The following is a 20709-nucleotide window of genomic DNA, read 5'->3' as shown; positions in this document are numbered from 1 at the left end:
AAAGAAAGAAAGAAAGAAAGAAAAAAGAAAGAAAGAAAGAAAGAAAGAAACTGTTATAGAAGTAATACAATACATTGTGTAGCATGGTAAGCTTGGAGTCAGGAAAAATTGGAATAGAAATTTGGAAATTGTCCTGACTAGAATAGAAAGACCAAAGAACACAGTTGTTGGAAATAAGATTACAGTGAGATTATAGAAAGAGTCTCAGAAGCAAGCACAATATTTTTGACTTGGTGTGATAACATGAACAACAGTTATAGCTTAAGTAGAGTGATATGATGAAAACAATGGTTAAGGATGATAGTTTTTGACAGCAGAAAGTAGATGAAACTGATGGGGGAAAGGCCAGCAAGAGACTGATAGAGTTATCTAGAAATGAAGACAATGAAGATCTGAACTAGCTGAGCAAGAACAGGAACAGAAAACAAATGGGAAGTACAAAAGTCATTTCAAAAGTGAGGAAAAAATTGTGAGGCCTTAGAAGCAGGTTTGTTGTAGCAGATATATATATATATATATATATATATATACATACATACACACACACACACACACACACACACACACACACATATTCCAAGTTGACTCCCTGGTTTCTAGCAGACAGTCATCTACTTTGAATGAAAGGCAGTCACTCTGATAGAAATTAAACACTTGAAAATGGAAGCTTGCTTATTAAAGAAAGCAACGATCTTGGTTTCTGAATTTCTCATGCTTTCTTCCATTTCTATCAGATTTCCATGGTGAAACAAATCCTGTAAATTGCCAGGGAAATCTGAGTCAACAAAGAAGTCATCAATGCTTTTATTAACATTAGGTGGATCCAAAGGACGGAAATCTATGCCTCATCTCAATCCGTAAAGTCACGTGAGTGATGATTGGTTTTGAAAAAGCAACTTGGCTAGAAGATACTTTTGCCTGACTTACTCCCTTTGCCTGACTCTGCTAGAAATGAACTTTGAATCTAGCTGCTGAAGATTACCCTGCTGCTAGACTCAACACATATTGAAATTTAAAATGTCGATCAGTGCCACAGCAGATGGCTTCTGAGAAGTAAAGATTAAATACCCATCCACTCTGACACATTCTTAAAAGTATAAATACATCATTGTCTATGAGAATGGTCTTGAGAAAGCTTGAAAAATATACTCTCAGAAATCTCCTAAGACAAAGGGGGAATATTTATCAGGCAATCTTATTTGTAACCCTTCAGATGGAACAAAAGGGTGATAAGTTGGATATTTCTTTGCGGCAGACATAGTTCCGAATTCCCAAATCTTCATCTGAATCCCATAGTGGGTTGCTCAAAATTATTATTGCTGCTTTTGCCTTTTAACTCCTAGGTGGTCTTATTCTAAGACACAATTTATTAGCCATATCTTTTTCTACAGTGAAATTGAAAGCTATTGGATATAAAAATGATAAGACTTGAAGGGAGCTCAGGAGGTCATCTTAATTCAAGTCCTTGTCTCTCTAAACGACTGCACTCAAATCCCACAGAAAAATGGCAATATCGGAGAAAGAAATTCTAGTTTCTCCCGATCATGCTTTCCCAAACTTTACTGTCAATTAAAGGCTTTGTAATAGCCCAGTGCTGTAATGATGCCTTCCTTTTTCTTCTCATATGTCTTTTGATACAGAGTAAGATAAAATTGTCCTTTAATGTGACTGAAGACAAAATCGTAACTTCACAAGTCTCCTGGAGACATCCTTACTTTGCTTCATTATCAAGCCATTCCTATATCACAGACATTCCCAGGAGGGAAAAACAAGTTAATAAATTCCAGATTAAAAATTGTATACCTTTACTCAAAAACAAACAAACAAAAAAACCCCACACAAGTTATTTTACTGATGGATGACTTTGTGGAAAATAATTTTAGATCTTACTCTTCAATCACTTGCAAGATTTCATGGCTTTAATATCCTAAACGGGGAAGCAAGGTGGCATAGTGGATAAAGTGCTACACCTGCAGTCAGGAAGACCTGAGTTTACATAGCCCCGTTGTTTTAGTTTCCTCATCTGTAAAATGAGCTGCAGAAGTCAAACCACTCCAGTATCTTTGCCAAGACACTGCCAAATGGAGTCATGAAGAGTCAGACACAATTGAAAAATGACTCAACAACCAAATATCACAAAGAAAAAAATTAGAAAATCTGTACCAATGTTTCCAGTGCACCAGTTAGCTGATGATGCACTGCGACTGGCTATTATAGTGGAAGTCAAAGTCAAAGTAATAGTCTCTAGAATTAACATCTTCTCCACATACAATGATTTTTTCCTTTCACTATTGAACTCACTGGTTAAACACACTTTTAATCCAGATGTTGACTTCATGAAGAAATGAATGCTGTGACGTGCTCAATTATATCTCTTCTCTGCTCTTTTCTAAGAGCACTTTGAGGTGCCTGTCCTTGCCTGTGAGTTGGAGAGAGTATTAGCTTGCCTCCTTGGCTCTAAAGCATTAGTCCTTGGGTCTGAACGGGTTGGTGGGGGTGGGGTGGGAAATCTTCTGGTCCACCTGACCTTCAGAGGTGTCAGCAGTTGCCCAGTATGCTTCCCAGTACGTCATTGCCTCCTCTTCCATGTTGCTTGAGGGTCTCCAGTTAGGCTCCAGGTCAAACATACCAAAAAGATGACCTAATTCTTTGCAACACTGACCAGTCCATCTTGTTCTTCTGCTAAGACCCTTTATTCCCAGTAATAGACCATGACAGAAGTACAGAGAAATCCATGTCTCTTTAAAGTTTAGACAATCTGTCCTTGCTAATCAATTTTTTTCAACTGCACATATTAGAATTTTCTACAGAAATGTTACATTTCTCTCTAACTTAAAAATAGCCAAGGATGATACTTGTGGTTAGAGTGAGAACATGGCCTCTATCAAGACGAGATGGAAAAAGTGACAAAATACAGTGTAATTTTATACTCTGGCAGGTGTTGAAAGAATATAATAATATTATCCAGGGAGAAAATTAACCCAATTTGGAAATATCCTTGCTATTTTTGCACCTACTCCAGATCACAAGATCATTGCTGCAGAGCAGACAGGGACTTCAGAGGCTGTCTAGGCCAATTCTTTCGTTTTACCTGTAAGAATTCTAAGGCTCAATGAGGCACTTATCCAAGGCCACACAGGTAGCAGGGTTGTCCTATGACACCAAACTAGTCCACTTAGCATTTCCTCGTACTCTTTCCCAGACCGTATGCACAGCAACTACTCAGTAAATGTTACACAATTAAATGATGATGATGGGCTAAAGATCAGCGTATTGTCTTTCAGTGAACACATGTTCACTGTCCTAGAATAAGCAAGTCATAGAAGCACAAGTGTCTTGTATATGCCAAGAGGGGATAAAAAGACAAATGAAAAAAGAACTGCTGCCTTTAAGGAACTTACATTCCAATAAGGGAATGTAACATGTAAATAGATGATATGTATGACCATTTTTGGAGAGGAGCCAGAGCATAAAGACTTAATGTTATAAACGAGACCACCAAACCACCTCCCCAACTAGAGCAAGGCTCAACTCTGGGCCCAATAACAAAACTGTGGTGTTCTCTTGCAAGAGCAGGCACCTTCCCTTTAATGAGAGAAGCATACTTACAGAGAAGGGAGAGCAAGCTTTATACTGTTAGCCCCTAGCATTGCCTTCCTCAGACCTTGGATCGGTCTGAACTCTTCCGGGTTACAAGCTTCCTGAACCACCCATCCATGTTCCTCCTTGACATGTTTCCCATCCCTTGTCATGCGTCCCATGTTATGTAAATGAGCAAAGTCCCCTCCTTGAGGTAAGTCAGATAATATACATGAAGCTAATTAAGTAAGCATGTTAAAAAAAAAGTCGGTTGCCGTCCCTTGACCCTGACCGGTTTGAGCTGGTTTCAGCCTGGGCCCGCTTTATCGGGAGCTTTGCAGTTAGGCCGGTTTCTTCTTCTAAAAGCTGATTGGTCGATGGTGCTTGTGATTTTACACCACCTTGAAACTGAAACGTCCTGTGGAAACCTAACTTTTTAGTATTAGTATTTCTCATGCTTAAAGTACCTAGAAAGGGCTTTTTATTAAGAACTGGTATATGAAATGAGCATTAAAGGAAACTAAGCTAGTAATTAAAGAAGTGGAGACAGTACATTCTAAGTACAGGGGAATAGCACATGCAAAAGAGAGAGAGAGGAGACAAGAGATTGAGCACCAAGTTGAGAAACAACAAATGATTCAGGGAACGTAGGGTACATAAATGGGAATAATGTAAAGTTAGCAGGGAAGTATAGGCTAGAGCCAAATTGAGAGATTTTTCATTTTTACAATGGAAGCCATGCCAATGAATGTTCTTGAACAGGGGAGTAATGTGATTAGAAAGATTATTTTTTCAGAAGTGTAGAGGATGGATTTGAGAGGAAAGACACTAAAATTCAGGATCTCAGCAGCTTGTTGTAATAGTAAAATCAAAAGTTGATAAGGGCCTAGACTAAGGTTGTTGTGGTTATGCAGTTTCCTTTTTTCTGGAAGAGGACCATGACACCAGGGAGATGATGACATGATTTGCAGTTGAATTGGATTTGAGTGAGGGAGGCCTGTGCAAAGTCACCAGCCTCACTTTCTCCTCCAGGGCCATCTGGGTCCAATGGCCAGATATAGATCAGGATGACTGGAGATGGCCTAGGATGCAGTGGGAGACCTTGGCCCTTTTTAGGCTAAGGTCTTTTCAGGTTCTCACTTTGAGTGAGGTAATGCCCACTCAGTGAATAGGCCTCTTTAAGAAGTGAGTCAAGGGATGGCCCCTTTAATTAAAAAAACAACAAGAAGAAAAATCAAGCTAGGAGGGGAACACCCTAATGGTTGCTGGCCAAAAGAGAAACAGTTACTATTTACATTCACTCTGAGCAAGTAGTGACTAAAAAACAACCATTTATTGGTTCTTGGGCAAGGCAAGGACCTCGTTGTCCAATCAATGACATCCAGAGTGAATTAGGTTTAAGGCTTGGTCTTTGAGAAAGAAATCTAGCCAGTAAATCCCAAGTTAACTAGATAGGTTTTGATCATTGAAATTTACCTTCTTTTGGGCAGAACACCCTCAGGTAAGGGGAGAGGAGGAGAGGAGAAAAAGAGAGGGGAGGGGAGGGGAGAGGAATTGGCCAACTGGAACTGGCCAGCTGGGTCCCAAATAGGGAAGCTTGGACTATTTGCAGGCTGTGATTTGTCCTTCATTCTCAAAGAGGACCATTCTCAAAGAGGGTCATGTGAAAGTAGGAAGAGAAACATGGAAATGAGAGATGTTTTGGAGATAGAACTGATAAGACTAGGCAACTTGTGAGATGGAGATGAAAGCAAGAGGAAAAGAGAGGAGAGGAGAAGAAACAGTTATGTCCTTGATGATGCAAACCTGGGTGAAAAGATAATGTTTTTCTTAATAAAAATAGGGAACTTTAGATGAGAATTGGTTTCAGAGGGAAGGTAATGAGTTCCATTTTGGACATCTTGAGTATGAGATGACCATAAGACAACCAGTCAGACCTACTTATCAGGAAACTGGACTCTAGAATTAGAGTCAAGGAGAGAGATTAGGACTGGCATATAGACTCATATTCTTAGAGATGATCATAAAATAGCCATGTTTTTGTATCTTCCTTGACCACATATTGTGTATAGAATATAAATGGTGCTTAAAAATGCTTGTTGATTGAACCCAGGGGAGCTGATAACATCACTAAAAGAAAAGGGGTAGATAGAGAAATACAGAGGTTTCAGGGCAGAGCCTTGATGGGCTTTCACAGTTGAGAGTCAGAACATCGATAATGACTACTAAGAAGATTGAAAAAGAGTAGAAGTCAGATATGTAGTTTAACTAGCAGGAGAGAGTAATGTCATAGAAACACAGGAAGGAGAACATAACCCAGTGGAGGGCACGGCCAGCCGTGTCCAAAGCTGTCAAGAGCTCAAGAAAGAATAAAACTAGATAGTTCCTGTTTCCCAGTTGTTTGCTTTCTATGAGGAATGACCTATGAGGAATGTGAAGAAAACCACAAAGAAGGCAAAAGCATATTTTTGACATGAATGGAAAAGTGTGTGAAGATAGATTGAGGGGCTTCATGATAATGAAAATTTCTAAAGAGAGTTTTCACTTCACAGATTTAAACAATTCTTTGTAATTAAGCAACTAACTAATATTTGTGGGTTTGTTTGTTTGTTGTTGTTGTTATTGTTGTTATTGTTTAATCTGACTTGTTTTCATTAGTTTTAGTGGAACTCCTTGAGAGGGAACTCCCTCTACAAATGTGAATCAGCACCTGCTCTACAACTTACAATCGTAGAGAGTTTGCTGGGGCTACTGAGAGCCTAGGTTATCTACCCCAAAACATACATTCAGTATGTATCAGAGGTCACATTTGAATCCAGGTCTTTCTAATTCTGAGGCCAGTTATCTATACACTTCACATTTGTTGTTCATTACAAATAAATTAATGAATTTTCAAAGTATAGATCAATAAAAATGTATTTATTAAGCATTTACTGTATGTCAGGTACTCTGCTAAGAGCTAGGGATACAAAGAAAAAAGCAAAAACAGTTAAATAGCTTACCTTCCAATGAATTCTAACAGAAAATGTGTAAAGTTGAAATAGGATGAGATAGTTTATTCCTCAACCAGAGCAGTACACTTATCTAAAAAGTCAGAAGAGATAGAGTAGAAATGGGAATCCTGTAGTTTTGCTACTCCAGACTAAAATAAATTCCACTAACAGAGGTTCAAAATCACACCTCTAAACTATAGAGCAGTCACAAAACAAAACAAAACAAAACAAAAACAAACTTCAAGTATTATCATCTGACAGAGATCAGAATGGTAGGGGAACAGATCCTAAACCTAGCTGCTTTGTTGCTCTGTCCTGAACTCCACCCCAGATGTACAGAGAAAAATGAAGAAACCTTGATCAGTGAATGGCTCCTACATTACATGGAGCGTGGAATAATTGTTCCACTGGCTTGGAATTCAAGAAGCCCATAAGGATAGGGTAGGTGGTATTTTGGAGAAAACAGAAGAGTTCTTAATTTAGTCCTGAAACTGAATAGCTACATGTCATCAGGCAAATCCCATGCTCTCCGGAACTCTAGGCCTCATTTTTCATATATGCATATACATACATGTGTATGTATGTATGCATGTATAATATGTATACATGTATATATGTGTATATGTATGTAAGGATATATGTAGATATAGATATAGATATTTATATAAGTCATAGTATTATAGACTTAAAATTAGAAGATACCCTAGAGGTCATCAAGCCTTGGCCTCTTGTTTTATATATAAGGAAATTGAGGTCTAGGGAGGTTGTTACTTTTCTATGATCACATAGGTAATCTGAACTGAAATTTGATTCAAGCTGTCTCTCCACTATCCCATACTGTTTTATATCAGCCATCCTAAAAGATCCAGGGTCCTTCCAGTTCTAAAAAGTCTATCTTAATTAACATTGCCAAGCAAGCTAAAAGCTTGCAAGGAAATTCAAGGACATAAGGACTGAATTTCTTCTCTTGACTTTCTATGTTTCTATCCTTTATTGAGACTAAAAAGCTGGCCATCTATCAAGATAGTTGTGAAGAATGAATATACAAAGGAAATTTTGAAACACATTTCAGACTAAGTGATAAATAAAATATGAATGGAATTAGTCATTGGCCAATTCATGGTGGTTCACTGAGCTTTGTAAAGGAAAAATTACCATTTTTTTTTTCAAGACAGTCTCAGAAAACCAGCTTAGGATAGGGGTAGAGCTAATATACTGGAAGTTTGGGGGCAGCGTTATAAGGGAGAAAAAATAGAAGAGAGAGAGAGAGAGAGAGAGAGAGAGAGAGAGAGAGAGAGAGAGAATAGTTTGGGAAAGATAGACAAGGACCAGCAAGGGAATAAAGGAAGGAATAAAAATAAATCAAATGAAAAAGGAACTACTAGCATTCAGAGAAGATCCAGTTAGCATTTTTCCCTCTAAAAACTTAAGGATGATGGTTCCACTAGTTGATGGAATGGCTAGTTGATTTTCAAAGACATAATTACTCCTGTCTTTCTTCCTGTTTGGCATCTTTCCACCCCCTCCAGATGTACCCTGGGAATCAGGCTACCATTGGACAGCTGGCGCCGTACTTAACAGGTAACTGAAGCACAGGATTATTCACGTGATGCATTTCCCCCTCCAGCTGACTCAATGCATTCAATAATGTGGGGGGAGTCTGAACCATTCCTTAAGATTAGAATGATTGGATGACTGGAAATCTGGTTGGAAATAAAAAGGATGTAACAGCTTCTCCAGTCCTTCCTTTTCAGTCCTAATGCTTATACTTTATGTTGCTGTGCTACCGGCACTTAGAAAACTACCTTATGCTAGTTGAACCTAGCTACTTCCCTTCCATTCTTTAGTTGCCTCCCATATAGCTCATGTCCTGAGATGATTATTTATTGAAATTCTTCCTAAATACCCACTCTCCATAACACAAATGCTCCCTCCTGGTTTCAAGTACTAGATGTTATAACCTAGTCTTCATTTCAAGACAAATGGCACTGGACCAATTTGAAAGACATCAATTCAATAACCCTGGATACATAGCATAATGAGGTATATCTACATTAAGTTGTCAGCTCTACCTGACATAACTTATACACCATCATGTACAAATTATTAGTTCCTCACAGGGCTGGACCTGTCTTATTACCTTATTTATTTACAAAAGCTGCTGTGATAGAGTACATGACTGAAAAATCTCCATTTTATCCATGGAGAAATAAAGAGATGAAAAAGTTTAAGGGGCATCCAAAGGGCACATATCTCACTCTTTGAGTTGACACAGAAGGAAGTCTTCATGAAGCTTACCCTGAGCTTCTTCACTTTGACATACAATGGTATAGCATGGCATAGAACTATGAAACTTAAGGTGATAGTCAGAATACCTGAATTTGCATCTGGGCTTTAACACCTACTACCTGTGTGACCGTGAGCTAGACATTTCATGCTAAACTACTAATTTCTTATCAAAAACATGTATAGAGTTAGCTAAAATGATCTCTGTTCTCTTCCAGTTCTAAATCTATGATCCCATTAAATTAAATGAAACATACTGAAACACTAATCTTTGGGGTAAATGACTACCCAAATCACCAATATAGTGCTTTGAAAAGCCATGTCAAATTTTATTTAAGAGTAAAACTTCTAAAACAAAAACAAAAACAAAAACAAAAAAAGGGGGGAAGCTGGTGGCACAGTGGATACAGCACTGGCCCTGAAGTCAGGAGGACCTGAGTTCACATCCGGCCTCAGACCAAACACTTGACACTTACTAGCTGTGTGACCCTGGGCAAGTCACTTAACCCAAGTTGCCTAAAACAAAAACAAAAACAAAAACAAAAACACTAGTAAAACTTGATTACATAACTCTTCAAGGAAAGGAACAATATCTTGTTCTTGGAAACTAGAGTAGCTAGTACATGAATCTTAAAAGATGCTTCAAGATGTCATTCAGTGTGTATACCCTTTGAGACCCAGCAATACCACTTCTAGGTCTGTATCCCAAAGAGATTATACAAATTGGAAAAGGACCCACATGTACAAAAATTATTTATAGCAGCTCTTTTTGCAATGGCAAAGAGCTGGAAATTGAGGAGATGCCCATCAGTTGAGCAATGGTTGAACAAGTTGTGGTATATGAATGTAATGAAATACTATTGTTCCATAAGAAATGATGAGCAGGCAGACTTCAGAAAAACCCGAAAAGACTTATATAAACTGACACTGAGTGAAGTGAACAGAATGAGGAGAACATTGCACACAGTAACAGACACAATATGTGATGACTAACTTTGATAGACTCATCTCTCCTTAGTAATGCAAGGAATCCAAAGGACTCATGATGGAAAATGCTATCGATATCCAGAAAAAGAACTATGGAGTCTGAATGCAGATCAAAACATATTATTTGCTCTCTCTCTTTTTTGCTCTCTCTCTTGTTTCCTCTTTCTTGTGGTTTCTTCCATTGGTTTTAATTCTTCTTTACAACATGACTAATGTGAAAATAAGTTCAATTATGTTGCAGAGGAGACCATTGTTCAGGTAAATATTGGACAGGATGTCCTCTGACAGCCCTTACAACTCTGAGACTGTGCATTTGTAAGCAATGGATGAAGAGAAGAGAAGCTTAGGGCCTGACCTAACTACATATGAGGAGATTTCAGTTCTCTTCACCCACAGTTTCCTCATTTTGTAAAATAAGGGGGATTGAGCTAGATGAGTCTATACCACCTATAAGAATATTTTTGTATATTTGTTTTGGAGCAGGCCTGAGATTGAATTCTTGTAGGGAGCTTTCTTAGGGAAATTCACTGATTAGAAACTTCTCCACAGTTTGTAATCTTTGGTGAGTTGCCTGGGGCAACTGAGAGGTTAAGTAGCCCAGAGTTACACAAGTTTGTATCAAAAGTGGAACTCACACCCAGGACTTCCTGATTCCAATGCCCATATATTATGCCTTCTCTGTATTATGATGAAGTTATTACGATAGCTAGCTTTTATATAGCCATTTCAAGTTTGCCAGGCAGTTTACTGATTTGATCCTAACAACAATCCTATGAGACAGGAAGCATTGTTATCTCTACTTTAGAGATGATGAACTGAGGCAGGATGAGGTTAAGTGACTTGTCCAGGGTCACACATCTAGTCAATGTCTGAGTCTGTATTTGAATTCAGGTCTTCCTAACTGTAAATCCAACATCATCTATGTTATTTGTCATATATAAGATTGCAAGTATAACAAGGTTATTGCCTCAGTGAAATAAATCGTTCCCTTTATCACTAAAAAGAGTTAATCTGTATCAGAATGTACCTAACAAGAGAGCAGTCTTCTCCCTCAAGGAAAACCAGTACATTTTTGGTAAAGGATTTCTAAATAAAAGGCAACTTTTTGTTATTTGCTAATACTCTAAACTGGAATTGATGATACTTCAAAGTGAATAATTTATGGCTAATAGAACAACATATCTATCTTAAATTTTCCCTTTGCTTATATTCCTGCTTATGTAAATTACAAAGCCATATAGAAATATGAGCTAATAATATTAACATAATTACTTATGTTTTAACAAAAATAAAGCATAAATTAGCACAAATTAACAAAAATAACTGATCCATTCTTAGTTATTATCTAGTTTCAAGTATAAAAATGTATATTCAAGTTGTAGAATCATGATTTTAAAATCAGAGAATATAGGTAATTTTGAACTTATCTAATCCAACAGATACATTTTGCAGATGAGGAAACTGAGGCCCAGGGAAGTGTCATGACTTGCTTGAGATTACACAGATAATGATATATCTGGATCTTGAACAGGGCTTCATAACTTGGGTTCCATGAATTTTTTTTTTAAATAACACTTTGATAATTCTGTTTTGGTATGACTGATTTTCTTTGTAATCTTGTATATTTTCTTTTATGAATTTAAGAACATTATTCAGAGAAAGGGGCCATAGGCTTCACCAGCTTGCCAAAGTTGTCTGTGATACACAGAAAGGGTTAAGAACCCCTTCTCTTGTTTCCAAAAAGAGTTTTGGCTTCCCAAAAATAGAGAGCAGTATATTTTCCACTAATCTAATTTCATCTCATTTTTGTTTTCATTTCCAAGTCTGTAAAATTCCAAAATTGATTTCTTTAATGATAAATGGAACAAAACAGATTGGGGAACAGCTGAATTTTACCTTACATGCATTTCAAAATAATAAAAAGGAAAACAAATGACAAGGCACTGCTATAAAAAAGGGTAATAGCGATCTATCACCACCCTGTTTCTACAATAAAGCATTGTATAATAGGAGATTACTCAAAATACCATTTCATAAAATGGAAAAAACACTCTCCAACAAATATTATCAAATCTTGAACCAGGATGATTGAAAGTACAAATTAATCATACTCCTTTCCTTGCAAATATTAAAGTACAGTCTCTTACTGAGAACACATGAATACATAATTCTCCCTAATGAGATTACAATCAAAATAATTTTTCAAGATAATCAAATATTACTCTTTTCTCCTGACCGATGAGCATGGCCATCTCTGGCAATCTTTCATCAGGGAATGATGACAGTGATTTTTCTCTAGGTTGTGGGAGTTAATGCTGCTTTCCCTTCTAGAATGAAGCTGTCAAGGGTCAATTTCCATGCCATAAAAAAATGCTTCCATTATATTTTGCTCTTTGTAATGATTTACTGTTTTTTAATCTCTTCTCTTTCTTTTTTTTGGGGGGGTGAAGTTAAAATCATTTTCAGATAGATTAAGTGCAAAAGATACACAGAGAAAAATCATTACTGGTCACTGAAATATGACATGCCTAACAAAAGATTTTTTTTTTTTTGCGGGGGGAGGGGGAACTTTTTCAAAAAGGCAGGATAGTGTAGTGGGTAGAGACCTAGCCTTGAGAAAATCTGCATTCAAGTCTGGTTTATGACACTTGCTGCCTATGTGACTGGGGGAAAGTCATTTAGCATCTCAGGGCTCATCTGGTCAGATCTTTAATAAAAAATTGGGAAGAAGGTGCTGACCTTCATTAGAATAGGGACATTTCTCATAAGGGAGTTCATTATACCACTGAAATAAGAGTTCTAGTCCCTATCCCCATATGAAAATATAATAAGAACAGTTGTATCTATAGGATTATAATTGTATCCTAATATCTGATACTATGTAGACCAAATAGGTTGGGTTTGTTTGTTTGCTTTTAAAGATTTTCTTTCAGATTTGTGATGTGATGTAATCACAGCTATTGGCACAAGTTCTTAATATCCTTCTCAAAATAACATTTTAAGTGCATACAATAAAATATATAGGATTGTGAAGGAAACCAATTATATTGAAATGCAGTATCTTTATCTATCTCTATCTGTAGACAGAGAGACAGATAGAGGATAGATAACATCAATGCATAGCCTAGACCAGATCCAATTCTAATGTTATACAAGTTGGATAGCTAGCTTACAAATGATATGAAGAATGGAGCAAGAAATAACACTTTTTAGTACAATTTTAATAAATGTGTTTATTTTTAATGTCAGAAAATTCCATTTTCTGTCATTTGCAGGTATTCACTTTGTGATAAGTGAAAAGATTATATGTTGAAAATTTTAAAGATTTAGTGTGTAACTGTATATAAAACCCGACTTTTAAGTTTTGCCTGGCTGAACAGATGATGCCTCTGCTTGACTCTGCCATAGACTTCATCACCAAGTGCTAAGCATTATCCATTGACCCTTCAGACTAATGTTAAATCCACTCTGTCTCAGAGGGTGATCAGCAGCAATCAGTTGGAAGTCTGCACTTCTTAGTAAATAGGAAGGAAGCAATCCTTGAAAAATCTTCCTTAAAGCCTAGTATCCTGGGAACTTTCCTAGACTATTTTGTGAATGGAGTTCAACTTTTGTTAAGTTTGAAAAATAATGTAAAGTGAATAATGTGAACTTCAAGGCATTTACTATTTTCACTTATTACATGGAGATGTTATTCTAATATGTTTTGGAGCATTGCTGGGGGCAGGGCTAGGAAGAATGACAAACCATATATTAAATTAAGATGATAAAGGTTCTGAGTTCCAAATATTTTTTGTACTAGCAAAGCATTTCCTTTAGTATTTAACTGAGACTTATACAGAATAGCTGCTCAGTAAATATTTATGCAATAAATATAAGAATGGAATATGGATATATCTGCTTTATTGCTTTCAAGAGGCAGAAAGATTCAGTGGATGTAGAGCTACTTCTTGGAATCAGGAAGATCTGGATTCTAATGTTTCTTCTACCCTACACTGTCTTGTGTGACCCAGGTCAAGTCACTTACCCTTTTAGTATCCTAGGTAACTCTCTTATACAGAGAAGTTGTTAATCTGTATCAGAGAAGATAGTTCTCACACAGGGAGTTTCCTGTGTTGATGAGAACACAGCCTATTATTTTGTACATATTGTGTATTTAAATTTTTATGTGTATATTATTCATTAATCCCTTCCTTAGAATTCCATAGAATTGCTCCCTGAGAGCAAAGATTATTTTGGTTTTGTCTTTGTAGCCCTGGTGCCCAAAGCACCTTGTCAATGCTTACGAAATTCTTATTTAATTGAATATACTCATCTACTAGGTCTTAGTATATGAAATTTATTTGACATCTTAGAGCTGTTGGAACTCACAATATTTTTGTATTGTAACAGTTTCCACCTAGTGTTGGCAAAAGTGAAGTAAATAGTCTCTACATGATTGTTACACACAAGCCTTCTCCAATAGAAAGCCATGTGATATACAGAATAGATGGGATTAAGTAGTGAAGGACATTAGACTGACAGTGCCTGGAACAGGTATTTTAGAAGGGATTTCTTTTGGCACAAGTAAATGCCAGTCTTGTCTGTTATGTTTCCAGGAGTTTCCTTAGCTGTTTTCTTAAGTGGACTTATCTGGTTGTCCCTGACTTTGCTCATCCATCTGTACCGTAAATCAGAACAGTATCCACATGTGAGTGGTGTATCTACCAGTATCTAACAGTGAGTTGTGACTCTGTGGAGAATGTTGAGTGCAAAGCCCAGCGAATGGGTTTAGCTTAAAAAAAGGGGGGGGGGCATAGTTAATCTTAGTACATCATAATTTGGTTTCGTGAAATATAAATAATGGTCTAGGACACATTATAGATTTTTCTAGAGAAAATATAGATTTTAATACTTTGATTATTCCATAAATTCCACTGATTTGCAAGAAGAGCAACATCCTGACTAATGCCACTCTAAAACAGATTAAGACCATTTTCCTTAATGTTGCCCATGTTTCTGTACGATAATTAAATCTCACATTGACTGGTTAGTCAGTGAAACAACCTTCCACAGGACCTAACATCTGATGATGACTTCAAAACACTAAATATCTCTGACAACCAGATGACAAAATGGTGGGAAATAATTACAATTACACCAAAGGATGAAAAATGGCTCAAACTCAGTGGAAAAGCTCTGAAATGTCTTCTCAGTTTGTTAATTGCTGTATCACTTTCACTGATTTGCATGATCCCAGTGCTACATCCATACTGATCTATGTAATTTAATGTTAGTACATGGAGCTATAATTCTGATACAATCCCTAGAAGAGTCTGCCCCACCTAAATCCCTTACAGCACAAATGCTCAGCAAATGATATTGATTAAACTCATGGACCCACATGATGTGGTTGGGCTTTTAATGTTAGATTTTCTGAGCTTTCCTTTCCTTCCCTTTTACTCATTCTGTTAGATTATTTTCAAGGAGAAATCATTTTCTTAAGTGTATTTCATCTAAAATCCCCTTTCAAAACAGCAGCCTAAGAGAGAGAATAGTAGTTATCTATTGGGTGGGGGTGGGGGTGAGGGAGATGGATCTCTGTCACAGACACAGATCTAACACTAGTATTTCCTTAGTTCATTTCCCATATTGGGACAAAATAAGTCACCCACAAGTCATTGAACGGTAGCATATGAAGGTTTACTTTGCCCTAACACAGCAAGGAATCTCAATAAAGATAGAGTGACACTTGGATTCTCTGGACTCAGTCCACCTTTGTCTCTATAAGGAAATTTGTCTGATCATTAGGGCAGGATAAGGTAACTACTGGGCAACTAGGTGGTTTAGTGAATAGAGTGCACAACCTGGGGTCAGGAAGACCTGAGTTCAAACCCAACTTCAGATGCTCTCTGTGTGACCCTAGGCAAGTTGCTTAACCTCTGTTTGTCTCGATCCCCTGGAGAAAGAAATGGCAAACCCTCCAGTATTTTTGCCAAGAAAACCTTATAGACAGTATTGACAGACCATAGTACATGTGACCTCAAAGAGTAACATGTGACTGAATGACGAAACAACAATATATAACTCAAGAGGGCTTCAGAAATTCACCAAGTCTGAGGGTCACAGACTCCTTGTGGCTGGGACATTTTATGCCTCTGGATGACCAGGAAGCTGCATCAAGGAAGCCAAGCAAATCAAATCCCAGGGCCTGCTTTGTCTTAGACTTACCCTATATTGGTAGGAAAGGGACATAGGGGAAGGTGGGGGTGGCAGGGGAGGAGGGAGAGGGAAGGAAGCTTCCCTTGAGTTTCCAGGACTGATCAAGCATACCAGTCAGGTCCCAGGGACAGCTTTGTTTCCTTTGAGGTGAAGCCTCCTTGTGTTGTGGCTGAAGGAAAAAAGCTGCATCAGGAAAACAATGATCATAGTAAAATTTGAATAATATTGTTACTAACGCAGAAGAGCTCTACATGCTATCAGGTTAATAGAATGTGTTGAGCATTTATTGATAAAAACAATGTGTTTTATTGCACAGATCACTGTACTAGGCATTAGAAAGACATGAGTTTTCATACTATTTCCAGCACCTTTTTTTTTTTTGACACTATTAGATACTGGGCAAGTCATATCATTCTTCTCAGCCTCAGTTGCCTGTACTGTAAAATGGGGCTAATGAGCCTCTTCTTCATAGGATTGCTATGAGAATAAAATAAAATAATTTCCACAAAATGATTTACTAACTTGAAAGTGCTCTCAAGTTTTAGTTTTTATTATTGTCATAAAAGAAAGGTGGGGAGAAAGGATATTTATCTTTAGTCCTAGGAACAAGGAAACAGGAAATGAACTTAATGACCATGTCAGTCTGAAGTATGTGTCTGCAAATGTCTTTCAGTGCCAAATTCAGCCATATTTATAACTGCAGTGTAATTTCAACATCCCTATATCTGTTATTAGGCATGATATTGTGGTCTAAAATCTTTATTTATCCATTCATTTATTTATTTACTTTTAGTTTTCAACATTCACTTTCATAAGATTTTGAGTTCTAAATTTTCCCACTCCATCTCCTTCCCCCTCCCCAAGACAGCATGCAGTCTGACGTAGGCTATACATGCACAATCATATTGAACATATTTTGTGGTCTAAAATCTTGGCAAAGGAAGAAGCTCTAGATTAGAAGGCAACAACCTCTACTATCAGCCTCATTTGTGAAATCAGGAAAGTCATTCAGCTTTGGTTGACTCATCAAGCAAATGGAGCAAATAGCCCTTAATTTGCCGAATTGGTGTAAGGAACAAATGACTTTCCCATGTGGCTGGTGCATTCCAGAAGGAAGAAGAGAGAGGTTTCAGGATCTGAGAAAGGGAGAAACAAAAAGGAAATGAGCAAGAAACTGTGAAGACCATCTCCTAAATGCATTTCCTCTGGCTATCCCCCACATCTGGCATTATCTTCCTATATCATTTTTTTCTTCTTAGCATTTTTGACTTCCTGTAAGTCCTAGATAAAATCCAGCCTTCTATAAGAAGCTTTTTTAAGTCTTTCTTAATTGCTGGTACCTTCCCTCCAATCGATCTTATAAATTGCTTGTTCATACATAGTTATTTTCATGTTGTCTTTCCCATAACACTATGAGTTGCTTGAGAGAAAAGACTGTCTTTTACCTTAATTTTTATTCCCAGCACTTAATACTCTTCCTGGCTCATAGAAGAGCCTTCATAAATTCATGTGGAATGACACACTGAGGCTAATAACAGTTGGAGCGTGGTTTGAGTATAAATCATAAAAGCCAATTGGAGAAAGAAGGCCAGTGTCAAGGGGAAGGAGAGAAGTAGATAATTGGATATACAGAGTTCTGGATTAGGCCTCAACACGTGGTGAGTGTCACTTCTGAAAAGGAATGTTAAATGGGAGATAAGAAGAAGAAGCTGAAGAAGGAGTTAGACAAGGAGGTGGAAGTGAGGTACCAAAGAAGAATGAGGAAAAGTGGGAAGAAAAAAAAACATATAATCCTGATTTATCCATGGTAACTTTTATAAGGCTACAGGAAGAGTAGAGGAACTCCTTGTAGCACAAAGAAGGTAGAAGATCAAATAAGGTGAGAGTCCAAAATAAAAATCTTCACAGAGTATGGGAGCTGTTTTATTGAAGAAGAAGAAGAAGAAGAAGAAGAAGAAGAAGAAGAAGAAGAAGAAGAAGAAGAAGAATCAAAAGAAAAAAAAGTATTATCATTAACTAATATGATTCAAGTCTAAGGGATATATTTGTCATCATCATTAGAAACAAAAGTTTCAAAATGCCAAAAGAAATAGGTCAAATTGTGGAGAAGGTATAAAAGGAAAGGGAGACAAGATTTCAGAAAGAACTTAATGATTCCACATTGTAGGCTAAGTAGAAAGAGATTTATTGATTCTCTCCAAGCATGAAATAGTGGACAGAGGAGTATGAAGTAACCAAAAATTGACCTACAAAAAATTGACCTACGTATTTATATAGTCTACAAGAATATAGCATTGCAGATAAGAAGTGAGATACAATTGCTTCAATAGTTAATTATTTCAGGCATCATTGCTTTCATCCATAGGGCTGTTACTCTCCCAAATGTAGTATAAAGCCTTCCTCAAACCTAACCTATAGTATTCCTGATTTGCCATGGACAAAAAAGCAAATTGGCTGGAAGCCAACCTTCTTGTAATGAGCCACTTTGTGAAAGTGAGATTCATCTTTGGATGAAAAAGATACAGAACCATCCAGATCTGGTGGCATAGTCTTTGAGAACTCAGGGTAAAATCCAATGATGCATTTACATAGCATTTAAATAGACAATATGATGTAGTTGGTCCAAAATACTTCAAAGATCCATTATTTCATCTGTGTAAGTACTCCTTCCTCTGAGGAAGAACACAACCCCATACAGTCATTATTAAACTGATATGGTTGAAAAAGTGATCTACTCACTGGCCAGACTACTATTGATGAGTCTTTGTGAACTTACCTAAGTTGACCCTTGAATTGTAATTGCCTAGCCCATAAAAGAAGACTTTCCAACTTGATCTGCTATGTTGCGTTCCTCATGAATGGTCTTTGAGAACCTTAGGTTACCATTAAGCAAGGATGAAGCATTGAAATATAGTTTTAATGAACATTCTTAGAAGTATGCATTCCAAAAAGGGAAGTGTCCAGTTTATATATAGGTTTATATGTAGAGGTTTATATATAGATAAACAATGACAATTATAAAAGTTGAAATGCCTCTTATTCTGCCAATGCAATGACAAATGCTAAAATAAACCCTCAAAATATGATGAATTTTACTGAAGTATGTGGCATATAAACAAATTTCTATTATAACAGAAAAGATAAACAAAAATATTAAATAAAATGGTTCAAAGAATGAAAGAACTCCCTTTTTTAGGTTTCTAGAGATCTGTGAGACATTTTACATTTAACAAAAGGATGAATAGTAAACTTTCAAGGGAAGCAGTAACTCAAGGGCATAAAGAGATAATATATATTATATGTGTTTACATCTGCCAGGAATTAATGGATTGAAACCTACCAAAAAAAAAATAAAGATGAAACTTCAAATAAATGGGAAAACGAAAGAAAAAATCTTGGTAAAGTTCAATGTAATAGTAGAAAATACAAAACTATTTATTTTTAATAACAATATATGCATAATATTGAAATAGTATATAGATGGTATATAAGTTTACACATGTATATACATATATGTCTATATGTGTGTGTGAATTTGGAAATAATAAGGCAGAAATATCAGATTACATATGAAGAAGAAAAAGAAGTATGGTGGTGAAATTTGAGGGGAAAAAAGGGACAAAGAGAGAGGAAGTATCAATAATTTAGTAGATTATATGGAACTGTTTGAGAAGCAAGAAAAGGCTACAAAGAGAGCAGAAAGAACATGGGCTAATAGGGTATCAAACAAAAGAGGAAAAGAGCAGCAAACATTCTGGATAAGAAATAATTATAGTATCACTGGGAAAGCACCATTGACACTGAAGGCTATATTGTCTATTGTTTTTATTGTTGTTAATTAACATTTATATAGCACTTACTGTATGTCACTCAGTGTGTTGAGAACTTTACAATTATTATCTCATTTGATCCTCACAACAACCCTGAGAAGTAAGTGCTATTTTTATTGTCATTTTACAGATAAGGAAACTAAGGCAGACAGAGGTTGTGCCTAGTAAGTGTTTGAGGCCAGATTTGATCACAGGTCTTCCTGGCTTCAGGTCCAGCACTCTATTCACCACTCCAACTAGCTTCCCCTGGTAATAATAATACCAGGATAAATAATTATATTCTTAATGATATTAATAATAGCTAAGATTTATTTCCTTTACCTCTGGTACCTTGACTAGGTTAAAATATTTCTTTTGATTGAATCATGTAATCCATACAGAGTTTGAATAGGGCCCATATATCTCCTTGAATTATTCAAAATCACAGTGTGAGAAACTGTGCCCTAAGCACTTTGTATAAAATGGAGAAGCTATCTCACAATTTGAGAAAGATAAGATTTTAAGCATTGGGACTCAAGAGGTCAGAATAAGGATGGAGCAAAGGAAGCATTGAGATGTAGCAAGAGAGGGGAGATATCAAGAAGAGTCCTTGGCTGGAAAACTATTGTGTAGAGCAGGATAAAGGCTGAGACAAGTCCAAAAAAATGTAGGTTTTTTTCCCCAACTTTTGAAACTTCTCAATGCCTGTCTTTACAAGATGCTATAATATAATCAAAAGGTTTGTTAAGCAAACCTTCCCATTAAATTGAATTTTTTCTCAACTGTAAAGAGGTCAGTGGTTAAGTAGAGAGATATAAATGTAAACTTAGGTGGAGAACTTAACTTCAGTGTAT

General features: G+C 36.7%; 1 protein-coding gene across 1 annotated transcript in view; it reads right to left on the bottom strand.

The window, feature by feature from the left end:
- Positions 1-3834: 3834 nt before the first annotated feature.
- The window catches only part of GRIA2 (glutamate ionotropic receptor AMPA type subunit 2), a 182884-nt gene continuing 166009 nt past the window's right edge, over positions 3835-20709 (bottom strand). The window contains exon 15 of the mRNA XM_027866825.1: positions 3835-3987. Coding sequence (XP_027722626.1) covers positions 3835-3987 — 153 coding nt within the window. The remainder of the gene's footprint in view (positions 3988-20709) is intronic.

Source organism: Vombatus ursinus, unplaced genomic scaffold (assembly GCF_900497805.2).
Source record: "Vombatus ursinus unplaced genomic scaffold, bare-nosed wombat genome assembly UNPS02014784.1, whole genome shotgun sequence".
In the NCBI taxonomy this organism is placed as follows: Eukaryota; Metazoa; Chordata; class Mammalia; order Diprotodontia; family Vombatidae; genus Vombatus; species Vombatus ursinus.
This window is presented reverse-complemented; position numbering and strand designations above follow the sequence as displayed.